The sequence below is a fragment of the Manis javanica genome, chromosome 12 (assembly GCF_040802235.1).
Source record: "Manis javanica isolate MJ-LG chromosome 12, MJ_LKY, whole genome shotgun sequence".
Classification (NCBI taxonomy): Eukaryota; Metazoa; Chordata; class Mammalia; order Pholidota; family Manidae; genus Manis; species Manis javanica.
The window spans coordinates 35063723-35088310 of NC_133167.1; the positions used below are offsets into that span (position 1 = coordinate 35063723).

The following is a 24588-nucleotide window of genomic DNA, read 5'->3' on the forward strand; positions in this document are numbered from 1 at the left end:
GTGTGGGTCCTGAGAGTGGCTGCTTCAGGAGAGCACCGTGGCCAAGCTTCACGTGGATCAGAAGACTTGAAAGCCTAGCAAAGGCAATGGGGCTGCTGGGAAGAGAGGACCGGGACTTGCTCCTGTCCCTCCCTCCTCCTCCCTGATAACACCTGGTTTTGGACTTCTCATTAACTCTGAGTTAGGTTCTTGTGCTGAATTTAATTTGGGAAAATAAAGGAAAGCATTATTTCCTTTGCTTCTTACCTGATGGAAGAGAAATAAACACTAATAAAAAAGTTAAATGAAAAATGTAAATTGAAATAACTTACATTTAAAAATAACTGGAGATAGATATCAGTCAAGGTAACATACCCAGATTAGGTGGATCAGTAAAGCAGATTTTCATCCAGAGTAAGGCTGGAAGGGTGGGCTGCATGTCACCCAAACCTTCCTGATGCTAAGTTCAAAGGGTCATATTCATTTGTGAATTTATGCATTGGTTACAAAACCAATACCATTACTTTACACAATCTTTCATCCTTCATATAATGTGTATGCTCATATAAAGATAGCAATTAATTCAATGAAAAGGTTTTCCTTATTGATATCCAGATAACTAATTATATAACTGAAATGTCTACTGTAATTGAGAAACAGTAAGAGTTGGTGCAGGTGCTATATGACATTGCAAAAGAGAAATGGCTTTGGAAGATAAACATTAGTAGAGTCTAATATGAGTTTAAGATAATATCTGCTATATTTTGAAAGTTTGCATTGACTTCTCAAGGACTCATGAAAGTAAAGAATTCAGCCCTGTAAAGTCACTGCAATGTTGACTCACTCAACCTGTGCCTGGAAACACACAGAGGTTCAATGTTATGTGCTGCATCAGGATAAACCTCTTTGAAAATGAAAGAATAGTCTTCCCTCTTGTTCAGATATGATGCCAGAGGACCTATTTGAGAAAAATTAGAGAAGCTGTATTGTTTCTTAACTCTATATTGCCTTATTTTTCCATAACCAGCTCTCTTGTCTCCAAAAGATACAAGAGAGACTCCTTTGAGTGTGATGCTTGGGTCCTTTAACTCTAACCATACGATCACCATTATGCTTTATTTAACTGATTAAATATGGTTTCTTTTTCTTAATTTCTTCTACAAAAATATTTACTATATCCCTTAAGGATAATTCCATATATTGAATGCTTACTCAGGGCACGTCATTGTTCTAAGAACAGCATGGATTATCTTACGTCTTGTAACACTGGATGTGAGAGGACACTTTTCTCTGCATTTTAAATACGAGGCAGAAAGAAATCAGACGATTTGCCAAAGGTTAAGTAGTTAGTAAAGTGGAGCTTAGACTGGGGCTCGTTTCTGTCTTGCATCAGAGGCCAAGTTTTAAATACTACACTGTCCTTGGAGGGACTCAATCTGCACTAACCACCCAGACACCCTGAAGCACCTCATTCTATTTTTAGTTTTGTAAATAGAACTTATAATTTTTCAGTTTTGTTGTTATCGTTTATTGTTTGGTTAATCCTCACCCCTACCTCTTACGCTAGATTGTGAGCCTGATAGCAGACACCTGATATCCACTTCATCACTACACACCAGCACCTAGAACAGTGTCTGGTGTGGTGTAGGCACCCAATAAATGTTTGTTGAATAAATGAAAAGAAGTAGCAAGGCACGAATTTTCTGCCTTCTTATTGCTCCTAGGGTAAAGGAAAGACAGACTTGTGTGGGCAGTTAAGAAATAACATGGAAATACCAGGACTAGGAAGACTGCCAAGGGAGTCACGGAGGCCACACTGACAAGCTGCTATTTGCTCTGGCTATTGTGGAGAGAAGAAAAGCACGAAGAGAAGATGAGGAGTGTATAAAAACTCAGGAGAAGGAAATCAGAGTTTGTGTGGGGAATGATAAAGTCATTCAGGCACATCTACGCAGTTTGGAGATCCCTTCTGTAGGTCCCCAAGCTCTCTGAACTGACCACTCCACTCACCTTTGTCACATTCTTTACAATTTTTTATTTGATTTTCCCACAGGGCTGGGAGAGCTTTGCTGCCAGGAACCAGGATGATCTGCTAGTGAGATCTTTGCAGGCAGGGACTCTGTCTTACGTTTGTCTTCTCCTACCTTAGTATGGTCCTGATAACTGGTACCCCTCAGTACATGTATAATGTATAACATATGTTTAATGAATGAATGAGTGAATGACATGCTTTAATAGATGTTTATTTAAAAATAATTTTGAATTTAAGTTGAGGACAAACAGCAAAAATAGTTAATGTGGTCTTGGATATCTGTAAGAAAGGTATAGTGCCTGGCTTCTGAGTATCTAGAATCTTTGAGTTACAGACATAAAACTGATGAGGAAACCGAGATCTGAGATGTGAAATGACTTGCTCATGGTTCCACAGAAAATTTGTGGTCCAAGTAGGACTTGAACTTAGAAATCATGGCTTTCAGTTAAATTTGCTTTTAACAAGATTTACTATATTCTCTGCTGGTCAGAACACAACTCCAGTAGACTGTGCAATTCTGAGCTCTACATATAAAGAAATGTATTGACAAAGTAGAGTTTGTCTGAGGAAGTATGATGCAGATGCTAGCGGGAGATGAAAACCATATCATGTGATTAGACTAAAGACATTTCACTTGATGAAGAAAGACTTGCACAGGGGCCATGGGGTGAATGCGAAAACAAGATATCTATCCTAATATTTTTAAATGCATGAGTACACTAGTCATTTGTTTCAGAAAGGAGAGATAAGCCATTTTTGGAAACTACAGAGAGGTAAATTTCAACTTAATATGAGAAAAAAATGGTCTTAAAGTTAGAATTGTCTAAGAATTAAATTCCAAATTATAAGAAATATGCAAGTAGAGGCTGGATGGTTATCTGTCAGGGCTAGATTGTGAGTTCCTTTAGAGTAAAGATAATGTTTAATTAGTATTTCCTTATGACCTTGAATAGTGCCTGGCACATAGAATGTGCTCACTTAAAATTCATTATGCATCTTTTAAAAACGATTCTTTTATGGGGTCGGTGAGCATGCAAGTGAATAGGAATGTACTGTATTTTTAAACTCCAAAGATTGTTCCAACACTAAGGTGTACAATCCTTTGATAAAAATTCACACAAAGTAAACATATCAATATTTAACAAAACAAGTCATTTCATACTCTTACAAGTAAAAGTCAGTAGGACTGTTTATTTTGCACTCTACTAAGCCCTGTGATATTGCATTTTTGCACTTCCTTCAGAAGAGGGAAGGGTTTGTCATTAACTACTGTCTTCAAAGGAGATCAGGACTACTTATATCTGTGCACCTGTTGACCAAAGTAAACTTACATGCAGAAGTTTAAATGGACTTTGTTTTGTACAAATAACATAGGGCCAATTTATTGAAACATTGAGTAATGGTTATGCCAATAGCTTCACACTTTTCAAAGTGTCGACTAACCTAGAAAGCCATGTTTTTTTACAGAATCCTAAATTCTATTTAAATTGTCACCTTTTTTATGTTTCAACAAATATCTTTAATGTCACTTCAGGAAACTTTTCACTGAATATTTTATTTTCAGAATGTGTTGATTTGATATTTGTCCTTTTTTTTTGACACGGAATTGTCATTACTTTTAGTCTGTTTAGAGGTCATAAGAAAGAAACCCTTATTTAGATTTACTGTATTATCCACAGAAAAGTATGAAGAACAAACTGATAGTAAGGCAATTATTTGATTTATTTTCATCTTATTCTTTGAGAATTTTTCAGTTAATTTTCTTTTAAGCAAACTGATCATACCTATGTGTATGTTCAAAAATCCTTACCAACTTTCCATTGAGACATCTTTTAGATGCTATGGGATTAATTTTCATCATATAAATACACTTCAAACATGTCTCTTTGTTTTCATGAAATATTATCATCATCTTCATTCCATCTCAAATAATGGTGCTGCATTAGCCATAAAGCGATTCATGGTGTTTGGTTATGACTCTAAATTCTTTTCAAAGAGCTACATACTATAAATACAGCAAGGTGCTTCTGAGAATCCATGAATTTGGTGTTTCACATTTAAATATGTTACTAAATTTTTCCCCTATTTGTTAATCCCACTCACCTAAATGGGAGAGATTTTGTGCTCCATGTACTTCTAATACATAACTTGTTCAGGACCCTTCAGATATAATGCACTTAACCAGGAGGTTCTAAGATGCTTCCAAAATAAAAAACACTTCTTTCCCTCTTTTTTATGAGTTATAAACGCTTTCCCTTTCCTTCTTCTTTGATTTAATTTATATGCCGGAGATTTTTCTGCTCTGGGGATGAAAATGGAAGACCAGGGAAGGAAGTTGATGAAATAGAGGTGATTCAAAGATCTGAAATATTTTATCCTCACTTGATATAGATTATTTTTTCTCTTTTCCAATAACCATCATTTCCCTTGCTCTTGGAATCACTCAAACCCTAGCCACTGAGTCCTGTATAAACTAATGTTCTGTCTCAAGATGTGAAGCCAGATGAAATACTGGTACCTGTACAGATTGTGCTAGCTTGATCATACTTATACTTATGAGATACAGCAAATTTAAGAATGCCAATTTTTTCTCATCACTGAGTATTTATTATATATAACAAATACATGGGAAAGAAAAAACTATATTGTGTGATATAAATAGTTTATTTACATTACAGAAAAAACATCAAGACAATGTATACTATTTCAAATATATCCATACATAATCAAATATAGCTGTAGTACATGTTTTCATTGGTGTAGATTACCACAAATGCAAGGCAACATGTGTAGATCTCTTGTCTTATTCTTTTGTCTATAATACTGTATTGGGTAGTCCAAGCTCCCGGAAGTCCGGCCACTGCGCAACATGCTCCCTTTAGATTAACCTCGTGGATGCTCTTGTTGTGTTGTCTGAACTGTAGTGCCCTGTATTTTGCTTCTGTCTGTGAATTCTGTTGCTTCTGGGGCATTTCCTAGAAGGTTGGGAAAGTTTACAAATCTTAGTCCAGTGCTCTTACCTAAAGTTTGGTCCTATAATCACAGAGGGAGGTTGTGGATTCAGCAAATTAGGAAAATATTTCATACACAAGAATTTATTATTAGTAGAAGCTGGAATTATTTTGGAAGAAGTTATTATTTTTTTTCTTCTCCTTGCAGTCATCGTTAAGCTTCTGCTACGGGGAATCAAAGAACAGAGGCAGAAGTTGAAGGGGAACACATTTACCTAGTCCTCAACCGCTCACCAATTAGGGCACAAACAATGACTCAGCACAATGGAATCAATCAAGTCGTGAGCTCATCTACTGTCACTTTAAAAATTTTATATTTTAAAATGTCCTAAGGTTGACTGTTGTATTGAGATTTCAATGCTGCAAGTTTAAATCCTATCAAACCAGAGAATGAGCCAACTGTTAATACCTGATACATAATTGAAAGGGATATTATTTTGGTTTAGCCTAATATCATTTTTGCACATTAATATCATAAGCTACAGACATAAATTGGTACCAATTATTTAGTTTCTATTAAAAGGTAATATTTGGTCAAATTATCTGAAGAGCTCTAATCTAGTATCTTTTTCCTTGCAATAAAAGAATGTTTTGATTATGCAAATAAAACAATATTAAATTCATATAAATCCTATTATAATAAGCTGTGAGATATCACAGACTATATATTCACATACGTATTTTTATATATGAATAAATATATATATATAGTATGTATATACACAGGGTTTTTTTGTGGGGGAGAGGAGGGCAGATTTGTCAAAATGAACATTTAGCTGGAAACCACTTTCCCAGCAAATGGGAGATGAGGATAAAAAGATTGAAAAATCCATTTTCTCAACAGGGCAACTCTTCTCATTCTAGAACAGGTCTCTAGATATCCATATGTTTTATGACACATGTTGTATTTAAAAGAAGGGCAGATATTTCACTAAAATACTAAAAACAAAGGGAAGGAATTAGAAAAAAAGAAAGTGGGAAGAGGACAAGAGTGAGGTAGAAACAAGGACTGGGTGATAGAGAGTTTAAAGGGAATTGAAGAAGATGACCAGCCCTCTGCTAGTTATAATTTTGTAAATCTTTTAGCAACTGGATATTTTGGAAGAGATCTTAACAGACAAATATGGCCAGGTCACCAGAAGAGGGAAGATTTAGAAAGAGTGGTGGAGATGGCCTAGTTGGAAAGTCTGGGTTTTGAGAAGAATGTTTTCATGTGAATGAAATGAATCCACATTGGGTAGAGTGTGGTTCCTTGACTAGTATGACTCCTGGGAAGACTTTGGAAGTCTTGGATATCCTAAGACAGATTTATAAAATACATTACAATCATGCAAATTTAGCTCACATACTATTTTTCCTCTTCAAAAGTAAATAGAGGATAGGTTTTGTTTTAACACGGACAATGAAAACAGACATATGTCTTGAAAAATGGCTTGTAGTGATTTGGAGCTCAGTTTAGGTTGTCTTGAACATCAGAATACACAACATCATCACCAGCCAAGGGGCAGCTGAGCAGAGCTCACGAGCACAGGCTCTGACACTACGCAGCCTGGACTCCACTTCTGCCCTTATTGCTCAGCTGGGATATCCAGAAATTTGCTGACTTCTCATTCCTCAGCGTCCCTATCTTGAAAATGGGGATAATTGTTCATTCTTCATAAATTCTTCATATATATTATTAAATGTATTGTAATATATGTATACATACATTATTATAATATATGTATACACACACCTCTATAGTACATATACACACAATTCTGGTGAAATAAAGACCCTAAATATTCCAGTTGTTTTTATTATGTATGGGAATGCCATTATGATTAATAACAGACTTGAAAACATATGCTAAAATATTTAAAGTTTTGCAATTTTGTCATTACCTGAAGCAGTAAATCAAAAGTGTTATGGAATTATATTAAATACAAATTTTGTTTTTCATGTGCCGATATTGCTTAGCTATTAGAAGGCTCAAGACTCTTAGAGTGAGATGGCACAGTTTCCCGTGTTTTAAATTCTTTTCTCTTTTATTTTATACCAAGTATTTTTAGTTTCTTGAGTTATCTTTATGTTCCCCAGAATCTATTTTAATATAATCCATGGACTCTCTTGGCATCTAAACGTGAGAGAGGAGTTGATGAACTCAACTTGGCTTAGAGCAGCACAGAGCTCCAGTCGATGATCTTCCCTTAAGCCTTTAGGCCAGGCAAGGATTTATGAACCGTATTTTGTCTTTTTCAAGAGCAAATGCCACACTTGTCCTCAAAGAAGTTAGTGCAATACAGATACTGAGATGTATTATGGCCTTTATTTTCTGAAGATATGATACTTTCTTTTATTTTCTTGTGTCCTGAAAATAATTTTTTGGGAAACATTCTGATTTACTGTAGATCTACACAAACCTATGAAAGTCTAAATGCCTTGTGAAGTTGGCAAAAACCTTGAAAAACTTCCTGGAACTTTTTTGTCAAGGAGAGTGAAATCAGGTTGGGAAGAAGTATATCTTCAGTAATGTTTCTTGTTGGACAGCACATAAATAATATGTATTTGGTTTAGAATCTAATTCTTGATCACATGAATTTACACATTAATGAAGTTAAATAATTCCTGGCCTTACCCCTTTACTCCAAGCCCAGTGTCAGACATTACTAATGAATCATAGTTTTCTTCCCTGTTGAAACTGGATGAAATCTGTGTATCCCTCTCAACCTAGCTCTCCAAGAAACAATTACCATTTGATTGTTCTGAGGGTCTGATATAAAAACTCGATGTTATATTTGCTGCCTGTTTCCATATATCAAAGATTTTCATATACTATAACTTGATCTTTCTCATTGTAACTATTTTCATTTAATTCTGGGATTAAAAGTTATTTTGTTAAGATAAAATGTATCTGTTGCTTATAACAAATATTTTAAAATGATTATATCTGAGAGTTATATTTGGAAATATAAATGCCATAAATGAGAGCTATAATTTAATACTTTTCTAGTCTTGTATAAAACCTATTCTGACCTCATTTGGCATACTGATCTGGGTAAGTAAGGAAATGCTGGCCATTGAAATACTCTGTTAGTAGTTTGAATGAAAACTTTTTTATAGTTGAAAAAGAAAAGCATATTTAAACAAAAATTGGCATTACACATTAGAAAGTAAAATAAAGCCTTTGGAAAACAGATAATCCTTCTCATAATGCAGAAATAAGGAAAATGATTTGTGCCACTCCTGCATGAATGTCAATATCTTTTCGTTTGCCTCTTTAAATGCTGTTATGATGAGGAAATAGGACTCCAAAGAACGGATGCTTGCAGAGTCCATGAAGGGACTTGTAATTAGAGTGAACTGATTAAGACAAGGAGGAACCACACATGCCTTTATTTGGGTGGCCACTGAGTTACTGACCTGGTGATGCAGAGGACCACCACACAGATGACAGCAATCTGAATTGTTCCAATCACAGCTGCAATTAAGACGTACTGAAACCGAACAGGGCCGGGAACAACGTACAGTACACTGTAGTCCTTTTTTTCACAGTGTTGTCCAGTATAACCAGCATCACACCTGGAAGAAATGATAGTGTCCCATTACTTGCAGCTGCTGGACTCATTTTTAGTTGACTGACATTTACCTTCACCATGAAATTAAGGCTTTTTATTTCCCTCTCCTAAAAAAATGCTACTTTGCAGATATGGTTCCCAGCTTCTTATTTTCATCACAGTCTCCTTGCACTTTTGGTTTCAAAGATACATGGTTTCTTTTTATACTTACACAATAATAGATTTTGAAGACAGGAGGGTTGGTAAATAATTCGTGATGATAATATAGAGAGACAATAGATGACCAGGGATAATTGTTCTTTGTATATTTTTTTCAGGTGAGTTTTATATTTTATTTATTTGCTCTTTAATCAACCTAAGTCAACATGATTACTTGACAAAAGGTTTGTTTATGATGACATGGGTATAAAAAATAGGGCTATTTATTGATTTCTTTATTTGTTTTTGGATAAAGCATTCTCTGTGCTAATCTTAGAATAAGTGTCTAGAAATATTAGGGCCAGAGTTACAATAAGAGTAATTTCTTTAATATGCTGGTCATAGTATTGTTTGCTTGTGTTAGTTAAATTTCAGCAGAAAAACTGTAATTATGACATAGACAATATAGTTCTGCAAAATGAGCCCATGTACTGTTCATGTGAGAATGAACACTGCCTCTCACTCACTCAACCCTTCTCAGAAAGCTCAGGGAGACAATCTGGGTGTTCAAATCAGCACTTGGAAATGAAATGGAGAAAGCTCACATAAAAACAATACTAACAGGGATCAACTTGTCACTGACTTTGTGCAACTGTTCTAAGTACTTCACACTGAACTTCTCACACCTACATCCTGGGATAATTCCTTCCTGTCTTCAAAGGCTTTAATAATGGCGTCTCTGCTGAGGATGAGAGGGAGCAGAAGCAACCTCTGAGTCACGTTCATTCCACCCGGCTTCACTGGAAGGCAGGTGCTAGTGTGTTCACTGAAGGAAAATATGAATGGGAGACAGTTCTTGAAAGAGAGAAAGAGAGTAAAAAGGGAAGAGAAGAAAAGGAAGAGGAGAAGACAGAAGGATAGGAAAGGAGAAAAAGAGAAAGTCCTTTCACTGTATAGCAATACACAAACTATTTCATCATATGTCATTTGTATATTCTTTTAATAAAAACACATTTTTTTTCACTTTGGTTTTACCATCTCTGAAATAATTATGTTCTATTCATGAATATTCAGCTAATATTTATATTTATTAACTAACTCCAGACAAGCAAATTCTTTGTATCTCAACTGAATTTGAATGAGTGGAGGTGCAGTTAATAGTCCCCCTTTAGAAGGCTTGTGCACAGCAGATCCTTAGGGAAGAGTGTGTGCCTAGCAAACCAACACTGACGTAATTATTAGAAGACTTGAAGGACTTCGGAAAAGGTGACTCGCCCCACCAAAAAAAAAGTATCCATGTTATCCTATGTGCAATAAGACCTCACCCATTCATTTGTTGAAGAAATATTTACTGAGTACCCGATATGTGCCCAGTGCTGTTCTAAGTCCATGGAAAAAAGCAGTGAATAAAACAGAGCAGCACCTTTAAGAAGCTTGTTATACCCAAGTGCAATTTAAACTTATATTAGAAGAGTATATATATATAAAATGATGTGCTACACAGTATTTGGGTGTATAAGGCACACACATTTTGTGATTTTTCTAGTGGGCACCTGTAGAAGAGGCAGAGAAAAGTTTTGCTGCCAATCACCCATTCAGGCAGAAAGGCAGCCTGCAAACATCCAGAATTTAGTTCCTACATTTTTACTTTATAAGTTTTAAAAGTTAAAGAGTGAAAACATTACCTGCAGGATGGCTCTTGCATATTGATAGAATGCTCACACTTTCCATGCATGCAGAAGCCATTGTAATGTTCTGGGCAGGGGATGTGGTGTTCTCTGGCACTTTCTTCTAACTTGTTAGCATTCTCTGTGAATACAGATAAAAGCAAGCATCCCCTGTAAATACTTTCTCAGCCAGGTAAGATCAACCAGTACATTAAGCATAAAGGCCACAGTGGGCAAAGATATTTAAAAGGGCAAGAACTAAAAGGCTGTGCTTCAGAAGGAAGAGGAAAAAGGAACTGAAAGACAGACATCTTTGCAATTGTGTTTAGAGATGAAACTGCAAAACTACCCAGTGCTTTTCATGCTTTTAGGAAATTTCTTACATATTTAACAGCCAGTGATGTTCCTATGAGTTGTCAGACAGCTTTAATTTTCCTTGTGTAGAGACTGTACATTGGTCATAAAATAATTCAAGAAGAAATATCCTATTATTTTGAATTTCAAAGCTCAGCATAATGTCCCTAAAAGTAAATTGCTGCAATACCTTGATACTTTGTCAATATGGAAGCTTAGAAGTTAAAATATGACCATATTCAATCGTTAAACAGAAGTTTTCCAAAACAAAATGCAAATTTCAACAAATGTATTCTTTCAGGCTTTTTTCATCTTCTGTGAATGTGAATTTTACTAGCATCCATATGTTTTCTTTTTGCCAAAATAAAGCTATTGAAAGAGCAAACATTATTTCAGAATCACTTGTGTAGATACTAACAGTACATACTGAAGGCTTTAAATGTATTTTAATGCATAATATTTGGCCTATGTTAACAATGTTATGTGAAATTTAAACTTATGATAAAGGAAAAACTTGTTTTCTAACCTTAACCCCTTCCTCAGTCATTAGCAAGTTTTACTTGCTTTCCTGTGTTCTATAATGAATGATATGAAAACATTTTTTTCAGACCTTTGTTAGTCCAAATATGTTTGCTTCATATCTGTAATGCTGTCTATAAGTAGTCTTTTGATTCTTTATATTTATTTTATAATAAAATGTTTTGTCTTTTGTGAGTCTGCTATAATCTGAGAACTGACATACTTTAAAATTATTGCCTAAACACAGGAGAAATACTCTTTCACAGCACAGTAATGGGTCAGCAGTAATGGAAGACTGAGACTGAATTAGTATTTTTGTGAAATACATTATTTTTTTATTGTTAACATATAGGGGTATAGTTTTTTTTGTTGTTGTTATACTCTATCCTTATAATTTTACTGGCCATGATGGATTATGAGCATATTCATCAGGAGAATAAAATGTGCCTTTGGTATTAGTGAATGAGACACATGTATTATTTATGTTTAGTAGAGCTGTAAAATATCAATACACTTCAAGATCTAGGTGTCATCTGTAAAACATTAAAGTTTGAAGTAAATTGTTAAATATGTTAAGTGCTTTCTTGTGTAGGGATATTTATGTCCATTGGAATGATGGTTAGTATTTCAAATTACATACCCAAAGTAATAAAAGATTTATCATAAATGCTGTAGTGACTGAAGATGACATTTATATCATTCATTTGTTCCATGTCATATGTCTCTTTACCTCTTTAGATGATATTTTGTTTGCATTATAATATCTCTAGTTTGATAATTATCATTAAACTGAATGAAGCACTTCCATGGAAAAGACTAAGAATATACACAACTTCTTCTCTTGGTTTCTCCCATTCTTCCAAGCTGCTTCGGAATTTTGTCACGATGTTTTGGTAACAAATTGCACCAGAAACACCAAAACTGAAATGGAGAATGTTGGGGGAAATTTCCATTATGGGAACATGTGATAAAATAGAAGCAGGGCAACTATGGTATTCAGATACACCCTTGGGGTGGCTTGTGGTCATTCATGAATCCATGGAGAAGAATGGGCTCATTCTGTGCCACAGTTGGCGGGCCACAACCTAGTGCGGTCAAACCATGCACCTGCTGTTTAAAGGCTAGCCAGCCCCACTGCCGATATAATGAACCAGCACTGATTTTCACTCTTATTTCTGGATCTTCTCGCCATAGCAAACTATTCATCACTTCTATTTAACATTTGTTAGTAATCCTTCAGTGCTTCTGCACACCTGCACACACAAGGGAATTTTCTGTAGCATCCCTACATTTCAGTTACACGCTGTCATTTCAGTCACAGTATTTCTTCAAACACATTTTATGAAGGCGATCTTTCTTTCTTTCAGTTGCAAAGGAAAATCAAAAATTTTCTTAACTAAAAATCCAGTGTTTAGACTATTTTTAACTCTATTCCTCAACTCCTTATGGTTTTTTTTTTTTGGATTTTTACCATATCCACAATTATGACCTCAAGTCCAAGGGCGAAATAAGGGCTCATTTGAGTGAGGCTGTTGACTTAGTATAGTAAGAGCTGGGTATTTTCACAAAGTTCATTATCCAGACAGGATGATTACATGTGAGGGGAAGTCTCCATCCTAAAGTCTGTTAATTAGTTTACACCATTCCTATGAGGTTGGAGTGCTCTGTGGATAGTGTCTGCTGCTCATAGGATGCTGTCAAATAAGAACGTTAGAGAGATTAAAAATAAATGAGTGGAAGAAATTATCCCTGAGAAAGAAAATGAAGAATCATCAATATATGTCAACAAATTTATAGTCAATCCAACCAAGTAAATCAGTTGATTGAAAACATGAATCTGTAACACTTTCAGTAATGCAATAGGCAAATTTTAGAAATGAGTTTCAGTTACATTAAGTAGAGTAGAAACATAAAAATCCAACGTCCCAACCAAATATGTGTATGGACACTAGTATTTGTGATCCTGGTATTCAAGCAATACAAAGCATTTAAGATTTAAAATCATATAAAAACAATACTTTGGAAGTCTGTATGTTCCCTCTAGTGGTTTACAGTTTAGACATCAATTTTTCTGTCCTCCATTTAAGAGGTTTAATGTATCGGTTGTGTTCTTTCTTCTAAGAGAGAAAGTGACAATGGAAGGAACTCTTCATGTCTTTGTTTAAAACCCTTAACCAATTTCCTGTTTAAATGTTTACCAATGGTTTGTTCTGAAAGAGATCCTGACCCTTTTAAGAAACAATTTCTGGTATGATCTGAGCTACTTGCAGCAGAGCTAAGAGGGCTGCATGCCCATTGCTAGTCACACTCCAGTTAAGAGCCGTAGAAGTGGGCTGCTCTGAAACACAGCTACATGCTTTTGTTTCTACCCTGGTCTTTTCAGGGAAAGAGACTGGCAGCCAAAGAGACAGAGGGAACCGCAAACGGCAAGGCTTTACCTTACCACAAATCAAGTAAGGTAAGTAGGTAGAAAAGAGGCTGAGGCAGGCATAGTAATTCAGAAACTTAACATAGCCCAGAGGGCAGTGTGTGTGTGGTGTGTGCGCCTGCCATTACCCCTGCCTTCTCTCCCCCTAAAAGCTGGAAGTAAATGTCACTCAGGTTATTAATCTATCAAAGCAACACATTATGGAGCCAAACAGAAATACGACAGTGTACAATTTGACTATAACCGTCCATATGTCTGAGAATGACTGTTTCCCTTTGGATAAGGGTTAGAGCTTGGCAAACGAAGCTGATGAAAGTCAGGTCGTTTTCTGTTCAAATGCTCCCCAGGGTGGTATGCCCCTAGAAGCCAACTTCAACGCGCAGACTCAGAGTCCCAGGGGCAGGGATGGATGAGCGGGACTGTTAGGGTCTGATGCTGTTATCAGCTGCTCAGTCAGCACATTTCTCTCATTCTGAGGCTCTGCTCTCTAACCAGTCTGTGTAGCCTACAAATTGGGAATGGCTTTGACAGTGCCATCTAAATATCTTATCTATTTGACGGTTATATATTTCATTTGTGGGGACTGATTGGTTCTGGATTTCTGTGTATGTTTTGGGCACAGGTCAGCTTTCCTCAGCCAGCTCAGTTCTGGGATTTTCTAAGATAAAATTTCTGCACCAGTTGGCTGGAGGACCGGACCCTCCCCATGGTGCATTACAGTCTGGGAGACCTTTTGGAGGCTGGTCAGATGATCTGTGTCAGGAGAAACCCCTATTTTGCTTAAGGCCTTTCTTTTGAATATATAAAAATCCATTATTCCACTGAATCCCCAGGAGGGGTCTGATTCTATGCAAGGATTTCATACTATGCTGGAAAGAGCCTAATCTAGAGGTAATGTCAAGGATTTAGTGAATGTTTTAGGGAGACAGATTTCTACTGCGTATTTTTAAGCAACTAGAGTTGTATTGTGAAGTAGTGAGTTTTTGGTGGTGTTAAAAAGGAGCTGTGTTACTATATCTCAGACTGTGTGGAGTGTTACTGTGTGGTAGATGGGATTCGTTCATACCTCTAAATTCTTTAAATACTGAGTGATATTTATTTCCATTGCCAATATTTACTTATAATTAACTGCTAATTAATATTTACTAATACTTATTATAAAATATTATTTTTGATATTCTGGAAAAAATGTAAAGAAATAGGGGCATTATTTAGATATAGTAAACCAAGGAAAACACTTTGCTTCAATTATGGGACATTTTACTTTTTCAAAGGGTGTAAAATATCTTAAATAATTTCTATGTTTAAAATCTGGACAATCTAGCAAAAGTGATCTTCACTATGTATTGTCTTCCTCTTGGGGAACAATATGTTTGTGGATCTAAAGTCAATGTTTAACAGCATGCTTTGACATCAGAAATTATCTTGACAAGTGCATGCATATGAATAGTACAGTTTGGTTATTATCTTTTTAATTCTCTTTTCCTGTGGGCACACAAAATGTGCTACACTTTCCAGCAGACTAAAATTCTCCATTTTGAATCTATTTATATAATGCTTCCATTTTTCATGTTCATGACAGCATAAGGAAAGTCTGAAATACTCATATGCTTGCACACCAATTGTGATTACCTGGTTTCACTTTTCCTTTCCTTTACTGCCCTATCTCCAAAGCAATTTGAAAATAATTTTACTTAACCAACTAGAAAAACTCTCTTTCTTTCCATTATATTTATAGTGAGTCAGGGACAGAAACAAATTATGAATCTAGAAGTAAAGTCATGATTGTCTCTGTGATTAGAGTTGGTTTCAAAGAAGATATATAATTTATATGATTTCCTCTCCTTATCTTATCAGGTATAAACATACGAGGAGGCTGTAAAATCTCATATCTAGCTTGAGTTGCAATTGAAGTTTTTTAAAGACAGGGAAAGCATTCCTATTGAATGGGTTCTAAATGGAAGGCAATATGAATTCTTGCAACTTAACAAATTCTATAATAGCCTCACCTGCTGTCATAGTTTCTTCAAGGCACAGATGAGTAGATGAGAAAAGTCTCTCCTTTCTTAATCCTTGAGGACAGACTCAAATGAGCATGCTAGCTAAAAGAACAGCCTAGCACAAGGGACATGAAGTTGTTTAAGGACACAATCGATTTTCAAGTTTTGTAAAGAGCAAAGACCCAGTCACAACATTCCTAGCTATTTAATCTCTGTTAAAGATTTAGAAAAATAACTTCAAAACAGACCAAGTCCTTCAAATGCTACAAATTCAACATTTCTTCTGCAAGTTGAACACTGTCTTATTTCAAAAGAGTAATTGAAACCTCAGATCCAAAATTTTGCCAGTTAGACAGTGGTATGGGTTGGGAGCAAGATGGATGGGGATGGAGAGAAATTCTTTCTTATCCCATCATTGATTAGACACTAATATAAGATGTGAAATGTGATTATCCATATCACTACTTGCATATATAAATATTCTTATTGGACATAAAATTAAAGTAAAGTGGAAGAAAACTAATTTTCATGTTACTACATTCTCAGGCAAGGCCTTAATGACATTATTCAAGAATTGCTTGAATTTAAATTGGAAGAAGCACCAGCCTCTGAAACAGACACAGTAATTTGGGGATTGGAGTGATTGAAATGAAACAACACTGGATGATTATTTTCATGGGCTTTTATTATCTAGTTTCTATTGGTAATATATTCACATAGATAAAAGCTAAAAACCCTGTGAAATCTTGGGAGAGAAACTTGTATGTAAGATTTTTAACTTATGACATCCAAATACAATTATTATAATTTAATGATTCAGCATCCTAAGGCTCATAGAGATTTAGTTAGAAATTCTGCCCTTCTAAGAAAAAAGTATTTTGTTTATTATTTGGAGAAAAATAAGCAGATCTTAAAGCATTTTCTCTATCCTCTGCCTCGGAAATGTCCTGCCTGGCTTCAGATGGCCGAGCACTCAAAGGCGTGAGGCGGGCGGCCTACTGGGGGAAGCTGCACTCTGCGTCTAATGGTCCTTACAAACTTCGCTACTCAGTCAAGAGTCTATTAACTCCCAGCAAGTGGGTAACTCCTATAGGTTTAGAGGATTTAGCTTGAAGACCTTTGAAAAATAGAGTAGTGTATGGAACTCGGGATGTCTTTGGCAACAATTGGTCAATACTGGGTCTTGGGAAGGGTTAGGGATCGTTACCCACTCAGGAGTACAGTGCAGTACTTGCCGTAAGCTGATCTCAGGCAATTTGCCACAGCCCTCTCCACTGAGCCACGGCAGCAGTCACCCTTCCCACTTCCAAGCTGCTCTTCGAAAACAAAGTTGACTATAAACTTTAAGGAAAGACAAAAAATATTGGAAGCCATTTTATGCCAAGAATACTCTCCTCCCCTTCTTTCTTTTGTCTTGAACTGAATTTATGTATTCCTGACCAAGTTTGTCTGCTTAGTGGCTAATTTGGGCATCTTTTCTTAGCTTTTCTTAGCTGCTTTGGCGACAACACTAGACATAGTGACAGAGGGCTCGGGTCCTGGTCACATCTGCCTTCTGTGCTATGTGAGTCAAACTATTCTCCCTTTCGCTGGCTGCACGTGCAGAAATGGACAGTTAAGATAAACCTTCTCAGGTGACACATTTATTTTCATCTGTGACATCTGTGAAGTTATTAGCCAATAGAATGAGAAGGATTTAGGCTAGACCATTCACTAAAATGCAGCAGAAATAAAGGATTTAATAATGTAGACAGGACAAAGAAATGGGCTTTCAGCAATTTGTTATACGAATTTTTCTTGAGTACCTACAATGTTTCTGGAACTGTGCTATGTACTACATGTAATACACTATGCCTATTGGTTGTCTCCCCATGATTTTTTTTTTGTAAACATAACCAAGAGAACAGATTCTCAAGACAAGGTGATAGTAAATATATCTACAAGTATTAAGAAATCTACACCATGCCAACACTGTATTAATACTCAACACAATAATAATGTTTTCCTTATTTCAACCTTCCAAGGTAGATTTATAAAAATCTCATTTTGTATAAATGAGTAAACTAAAGCTCAAATAGTTTTAATTACTTGTCTTAGAAATTTACACAACTGATAAGCAGAACTGGGGTCTAAGCCAGGGCTCTTGCCAGTGTAACATGTGGGTCACAGAGTTAAGAATATATTAAAACATAAGACGACCTCTTGCCTCCATAGTTTATTTATTATTTGCTCTTTTTGACTCTTGTCTCTGTATCCTACCTGGATCCCATTGCTGCTCTGAAAGCCAGTTCTTTTCTTTTTTCTTTCTTCGATCCCAGGAGGGACAGCTTGTCTAAGGCCGAGCCGTCTTGGAATTCCACACTCCTGCATCCTCCTCAAGGGCTCCCTCCAACAATCACTTCCTTTCTTTCTCAAAGCTTCAATTCTCCTTTACTCTTTACTGCTTTGCCATCAGCTTTTAAACATTCTCAAGTGTCTTCTTCTTAAAATGAAAATTTACAGACTTCTCAATCCAGGTTCCTTGTAGACCTCTTGTGTCCTTTCTCCTCTTTACAGCTGAACTTAAAAGTGTTGTCTCTACTTCTATTCTTTTTCTGCTCAAGCTCCATGTACTCTTGAACCCACCACTCTGTAGTCACTCCTTCAGAGAAACTGCTGTCACCAAAGTGAAGTGACAACATCTTTGTTGCTAAAACTACTCGTCTCTTCTTAGACCTCAACTGTCCCCATCTCTCAGTAGCTTGACACAACTAACTACTTCATTCTTTGTCTTCTCTGGGCTTCCATACTACGAACCTCTTGCTTTATTTGTTGTTCTTTCACAGTCTGTTTTATAGGCTCCAGTTTTCTGACTGATTGTTTAAGTGTTGACGCTTTCCTAAAGTTATTCTCTTTCTACACTTTAAACATCCCCCTGAGGCAACTGCTACTCACATAAGGCTTCTGTTGTCACCTAAAAGCCTCTGGCTTCCAGATTCTAATTAGCCATTTCAGATCACCTTTCCTGAGTTCTTAAAAGGCTAACTTGCATTGTGAGAATCCCAGAAAGGACACACGCTATAGAGTGTCTCCAAATTCATTTGCTTAGGGAAACCTCTTCTTCTTTATAGGAATGTTTTGTGGGGCTATCCCACCAGACTCCATTCTGGAAGCACTACATTAGAACATGGCATCTCCAATTTTTTTACATCACCATCACATAGAAAATAATAATATTTGGGTTTAGGTAAAGGAGGAAATAATCAGCCTGGGGCCTCCAGTTATCCGAGCCACCTGAAGACTAAGATGGATGGATGAGTTAGCACACAGGAAAGCTTTTTACTAGACTATAACTTTATCTTAGGTCAGAGACTGCATATTGTTTACTATTAAATCTGCAGAGTCTAGAACAAGGATTAGCACAAGTGGGTGTTCAATAAGTAGCATGAATAAATGAATGAACATTGTAGATATATGGCAATATATCTGGAAGCCACATGTACCTTGGATTAATACCTTCAAAAGATTATTTGTATCAGAGCAACTGCACTTCCATAATGTGTCTTTAAAGGCCCAAATAATCCTTATCGTAAGTGACAAGGTAAGGTACAAAATGGTGGAAAATGCTAGTCTACTTGATAAAATGTATATATTCAGTGTGACAGGACTAGATGCACAGGTAAAAGCCATATTTTCTGTGTACTTCAATGTTTTTCAGTGAAAGACAAAAGGCTGTAAGACGAAAATGTGTTGCTAAGCGTAAAAGATAAGAAGGATATCTATAAACGACTTGAAAGTGCAAGTATAGTCAATTGATGGGTTGATGAGTTTGCACATTTCTCCTGTGTGATGTCATGGCCCAAGAAGGACAGTTAGAGAATTTATAGTCTAGATTTGTATTCATTCACGAATTTGGAGGACTGCCATATGTTAGTACCTGACCAAATGAATGTTAAGTAATTGTCATTGAAAAGGTTAGAAGGTATACCTTCTCTTCTAATATTCAATGATAAGACAGAATAATTTTAAGAAACAAGTACAGCTGATTGTGCTATGAATATTCTGGAAGTTGATTTGACATTTCAAACTAGCATTCTAGATAAAATTGATAAAATCATAGAGTCAACTTTAAGAATTTTGTAGAAGTGATTGCTGAACATAGCTTAGCCCCTGGACAGTTTAACAGTGTTGAAATGTTACTCTGTTTTGATATTTCTCAATTATATCTTGGTACATGTCTGTGAACCAAGTAGATTTGTGTTTAAACAGAATAAGACCATTATTAAAGGTGGTATTGTTTCCTAAAATGAAACTTATAATAATGTGATAATCCATCGTAGATTTCCATGTGGTCTCTCCATTTAAACTGTTACAGGGACATGATAATACCAGTGAATGAGTTCTTTTCATGCCCAGTATTATACTGTCAGCAAAACCTTATGTCCAGTGATTATTTGGTAAAATAATAACCAAACATTTTATTGGTTATCATATTGGGTCAAATAATAACCCCCCAAACTCATCATGTCTACCTGGAACCTCAGAATGTGATTTAATTTGGAATTAAGTTATGAGTATAGGTGAGTTCATATAGGATAGAGTGGGTCCTAAATCCAATTGACGTAGGAGCCACCAGAAGCTGGAAGAGGCAAGAAGTATTATCTCTTTGAGCTTTTTGGGCAATGTGGCCCTTCCAGCACCTTAATTTCAGACTTTTATTATCCAGAACTGTAAGTTACATTTCTGTTGGTTTAAGTCACTCAGTTTGTGGTAATTTGTTATAGTAGCTCTGTGGGTAAAATTGCAATATTTTCAGATTGTCTCCCCTGGCTTAAGTGCATCTCCATATCAATAGGTGTTTCCAACGGGTAGAGAGAAGTAGTCCGTGTCCATATCTATAGTGATTACAGGGGGGAGTGAGGGCATATCTGGACTGGAGAGTTTGGGTGGGGTCCCTTTTCGCAGCTGGGTCGCGAGAGACATAGGCGAACAATAAACGGGTTTCTCCCACTTTATTTCTCCCTTTGACTGATTTTGGCTTCAAAGGTAATTTTCACTAGGCTGAGAAAATATTTTCCCCCTGGAGGTACAAGCTCTAGCAAACAAATAAAGTTGCCCTTTAGCAAACAATTTCTTACATTGATGAAATGTACTTTTTGATAGTCTATATGAAATATGTAAAAATAAGCTGAAAGACTGGTTTCAGCTAGTATGTGACCTGGATAGTCTTGGTTTATGTATATTTTCCCTCTGTATTGCTCAATAGTGCCTCCTTGCACTCTCAAAAATTCCCTCATTTTGGTGATAAACTATATAATCACCTTAGCTTAAACTTATTTTTGAATATCATTGCATTTGCAAAACAAAAATTATACTTTAAGTATGCTGATGTGTGAAAGGATGCTAGCAGCCACAGTAAGGAAGAGTGTGTGAGGATAGGAAAGCTTTAAGGAAGGGTTTGCCTTTGTTTTTGGCTTATGAATTCATCTTATAAGAAGGTTATCTCACATTGTTCATACAATAAATGATGCTGCATTCTACCTTTATTAGAAAGAAGCAAATGGCCATGAAACAAACTGACACCAATGACCTTTTCAACAAAAAGATTCCAGGTACTACATCTGGGTACAATCTCATATATTACCTGTATCTGCATTTCCAGAATGCCTGAATAACTAATGTTTTTGTGGAATTATGACTTATTAAGAAAATGTTAGCATTTGTTTAACATCTTTTGTTTACAATGATAGAAGTTTAGGGTACTTCACTAAGAAAATTGGAGCATTAAATGTTCCTGTATTGGAGGTGTGCTTCAGTTAAGTGAAAATCTTTTAAGTCTAGGGCAACTCATTCTTCCTTAAGTATTGTAAATAGCTATGGATTCACTGTCTCTCTCTTTTTTTTCTTTCCAGTTTTGAACAATTGATTTGCTTTTGGCACATCCTTAATTTCTAGTCAGTGATAACTCTGAGTGCAAAATACTGTTCTAGAAATAGTGAAGGATGAGGTGTGAGTCTTAACAGTTTCTTTCCACTTGGACAGCATTTAGGGCTTGAAATGAGTTATTAACTAAATGGTACTTTGTGGTCTCATAGTGTTAGTTTACCTTTTAACAGGTCTAACACACTCTCAGTGTATAATTTACACATTCCAAGTACACAGTTAACCACTCAAGAAATCAATAGGGGTTATAAAACATGTACAGATTTGAATTTGGAGAGAGTCAAACACCTATTTTATCCATTAGAAATAAAACAGCTGACATTTAGAACTGGAGCTTACAGGAAACCATTTATTTTGAAATAGAAAAAAGCAAAAAATGGCTATGTTCAGAGATGGGAGTGGGTATGACATGAATAATTCAAACAAAACCCCTTACTTTTGCTCTGATGAATGCTCTCAATATTAACTCACAACTTTTGGCACCTGGGGTGTGACTGCATAGCCCTTTGGATCCAGAGAAGGTAAGAAACATTTTCTCTTATGAAGTTTTAAAATTTACTAGATCTTGGTCCTACCTGTACATAATTGATTCATCAGTTTGTTCATTCAAATAAAAAATACTGACGGATCTCCTATGGGCCAAGTACTATAGGTACAGGGTGTACTGAGGTGCGTCACACAAAGTCTCTTTCCTGAAGGGTATATGTATCAGACAGCAAGATGGGCCATATACAAGAATCAAAACCAAACAGAAACCTAATACTTACATTAGAAATGTTACCAGGGAAAACAGGGTGCTCAGAAATAGCAGAGTAGGGCAGAAGACCTATTTTAGAGAGGTCAGAGAAGGCAGATAGAGGAAGAAAGGATGAGAAAGAGAGGGCTGGATGAAGGCCCTGACTGAGGAGTGACAGAAATGACAGAAGACTCTAGTGTAGGAAAGAGATGTTCCAGGAACCAGCACTGTGGCCAGAGCAGAGTGTGCGAGGTGGAGTAGAGAGAAGGACAGATGATTAGGAGAATCAGCAGCCTCGTTTCCATGAAGAGTTTTGTATGCCATGCTAAGGAGTACTGATTTAATCTAAAGTGCATTGGGAAAGCATTGGGATAGTTTGAGCAGATCTTACTGTATGGAAAATGGATTATTGAGAGGAAACAGAGGATGCAGGGAGAAAAAATAACAGACCTTGATCATTGTATGGGTAAAAGACAATGTCAGAGTCTTGGACTTGGGTAGCGATGGGTGGAGGGGAAAAACAAAAAAACAAAACTTCTATTCTACATATATCTTAGACGTGGACTGAACATGACTTGTTTTTGTATTGCAAAATGGGACGAATGCATCGAAGATGACAAAGTTTTTTGGCTTGAACATCTGGTTAGTGCCATTTTGTATAATGGGATAGACTGGAGGAGAAATAATTAAGCTCTGATGTATAAACATGAACGATCTCTGAGTATAAATTTTGAGGTTGCATCGGAAATTCTTTTTATGCTTGGGTGTATCTGCAATAGAACTGATTTTAAGTGGAAGGAATTCATAGTTCAGTAGGAAAATTTTTAGGTGGTGAAATGCCTATTCATAATATTAAGCAAATTTATGATTATAAAATGGAAATCTTCAGCTACATGACAACTACAGTAGAAGGAAGGACATTTATAATGGGTCTACAAAGGATAATAAGATGTAAATTTAAAGGCAAAATAAAAATATGAAGTGAAAGGAGAAAATCAGGCTATGAGTAGCATCAATGAAGAATACTTTGAAGCAGAGCATTTTTCTCTCCTTTCGAAAAAATTATCACAAGAAAATAAGAGTTATTTAAAGATAAGAAGTTTGTAGATTTTCTCTGTTCACTTTCCATTTTATAACACAGGTTGTCCTTTGGTTAAAAATGATTAAATTATATTATTATTTTACTTTGGTGATTTAGATTTTTCAAGGTTTTTTTTTTGCTAATATTATTTATTTTCAGGCTATAACACCTAAACATTAGGTAAATTTATAAATATGAATGCATGTGTGCCTGTGTGTGTGTATATGTGGGTGGGTGTGGGCATTTTTTCCTTAATTTATTAGGAGGTAGAGGCCAGAAAGTTTCAATTATTTCCTAATGTCACAGAGTGGGTTAAAGACAGTAAGCTAGTTCCAAGAGCCATGTATTCCCATTTTTTAAAGTAAACTCTTTATTTTAGAATAGTTTAGACTTATGGAAAAGTTATAAAAGATAGTACAGAGAATTCTCACAACCCAATTTTCCTGTGGGTTCTCCTTCTTAATGTGATGTTTTCTCCACAATTTTTCAATGGTAAAGAATTGTCTTGGGGTTGTACATGCAGAGTTAGGGGAAAAGTGAAAGAGGCAGTCATCTGGATAATTCCAGGGCAGAAAACAATTCTGTCTGAAAGATACAGATAATCGAGACAGAAATGTTTCTTGCCCGGAGAGATTCCTGTGATTGCCTTCCTCCTCCACTTGAATTTGTAGGTACAGTTATGACCACAGGTGTTTCACTTACTAATGGGAAACTGTGCATCATTCAATGTGAAGAATGTGAGTTTTTTTGAAATGGCTGAGTTGCTTAGTTTAATATTTTCTTTCTTAAAAATATATTGGGTATTTTTCATTATGAACACAATTCACATTAAGAAGACTTGGAAACACAGAGAGTAGAAAATGGATAGAAGTTCCTCATTGTTTAAAACCTGAAGAAAACCACTATCAATGTTTAATTTATTTACTCTCAGTTTTCTTAGTATGTGTATTGTCCGAGGCTGTTTACTGAGATTGGACCATGCATAGGGTATTCATATTTTTAGGCCTCATATGAGGCCGTGTCTAAAAGCTGATCTCAAACAGGAAGTCACTTAGTGGAGCATGGTGCCCTATAAGCACACCATTTAGCCTTCTCTGGGGGAGCTGTAGTCACTGTTAGCTGGGCCAGTGCTAGATGGTGCAGAGGCAAGAATTTCAGTTATTG

At 36.0% G+C, this 24588-nt stretch overlaps 1 protein-coding gene across 1 annotated transcript in view; it reads right to left on the bottom strand.

Annotated features, from left to right (window-relative positions):
* Positions 1–2263: 2263 nt before the first annotated feature.
* TMEFF2 (transmembrane protein with EGF like and two follistatin like domains 2) overlaps positions 2264–24588 on the bottom strand; it is a 227358-nt gene continuing 205033 nt past the window's right edge. Inside the window, exons 8-10 of the mRNA XM_073218407.1 lie at positions 10403–10526; positions 8425–8583; positions 2264–4986 (exon numbers count right to left, since the gene is read on the bottom strand). Coding sequence (XP_073074508.1) covers positions 4890–4986; positions 8425–8583; positions 10403–10526 — 380 coding nt within the window. The 3' untranslated portion in view covers positions 2264–4889. The remainder of the gene's footprint in view (positions 4987–8424; positions 8584–10402; positions 10527–24588) is intronic.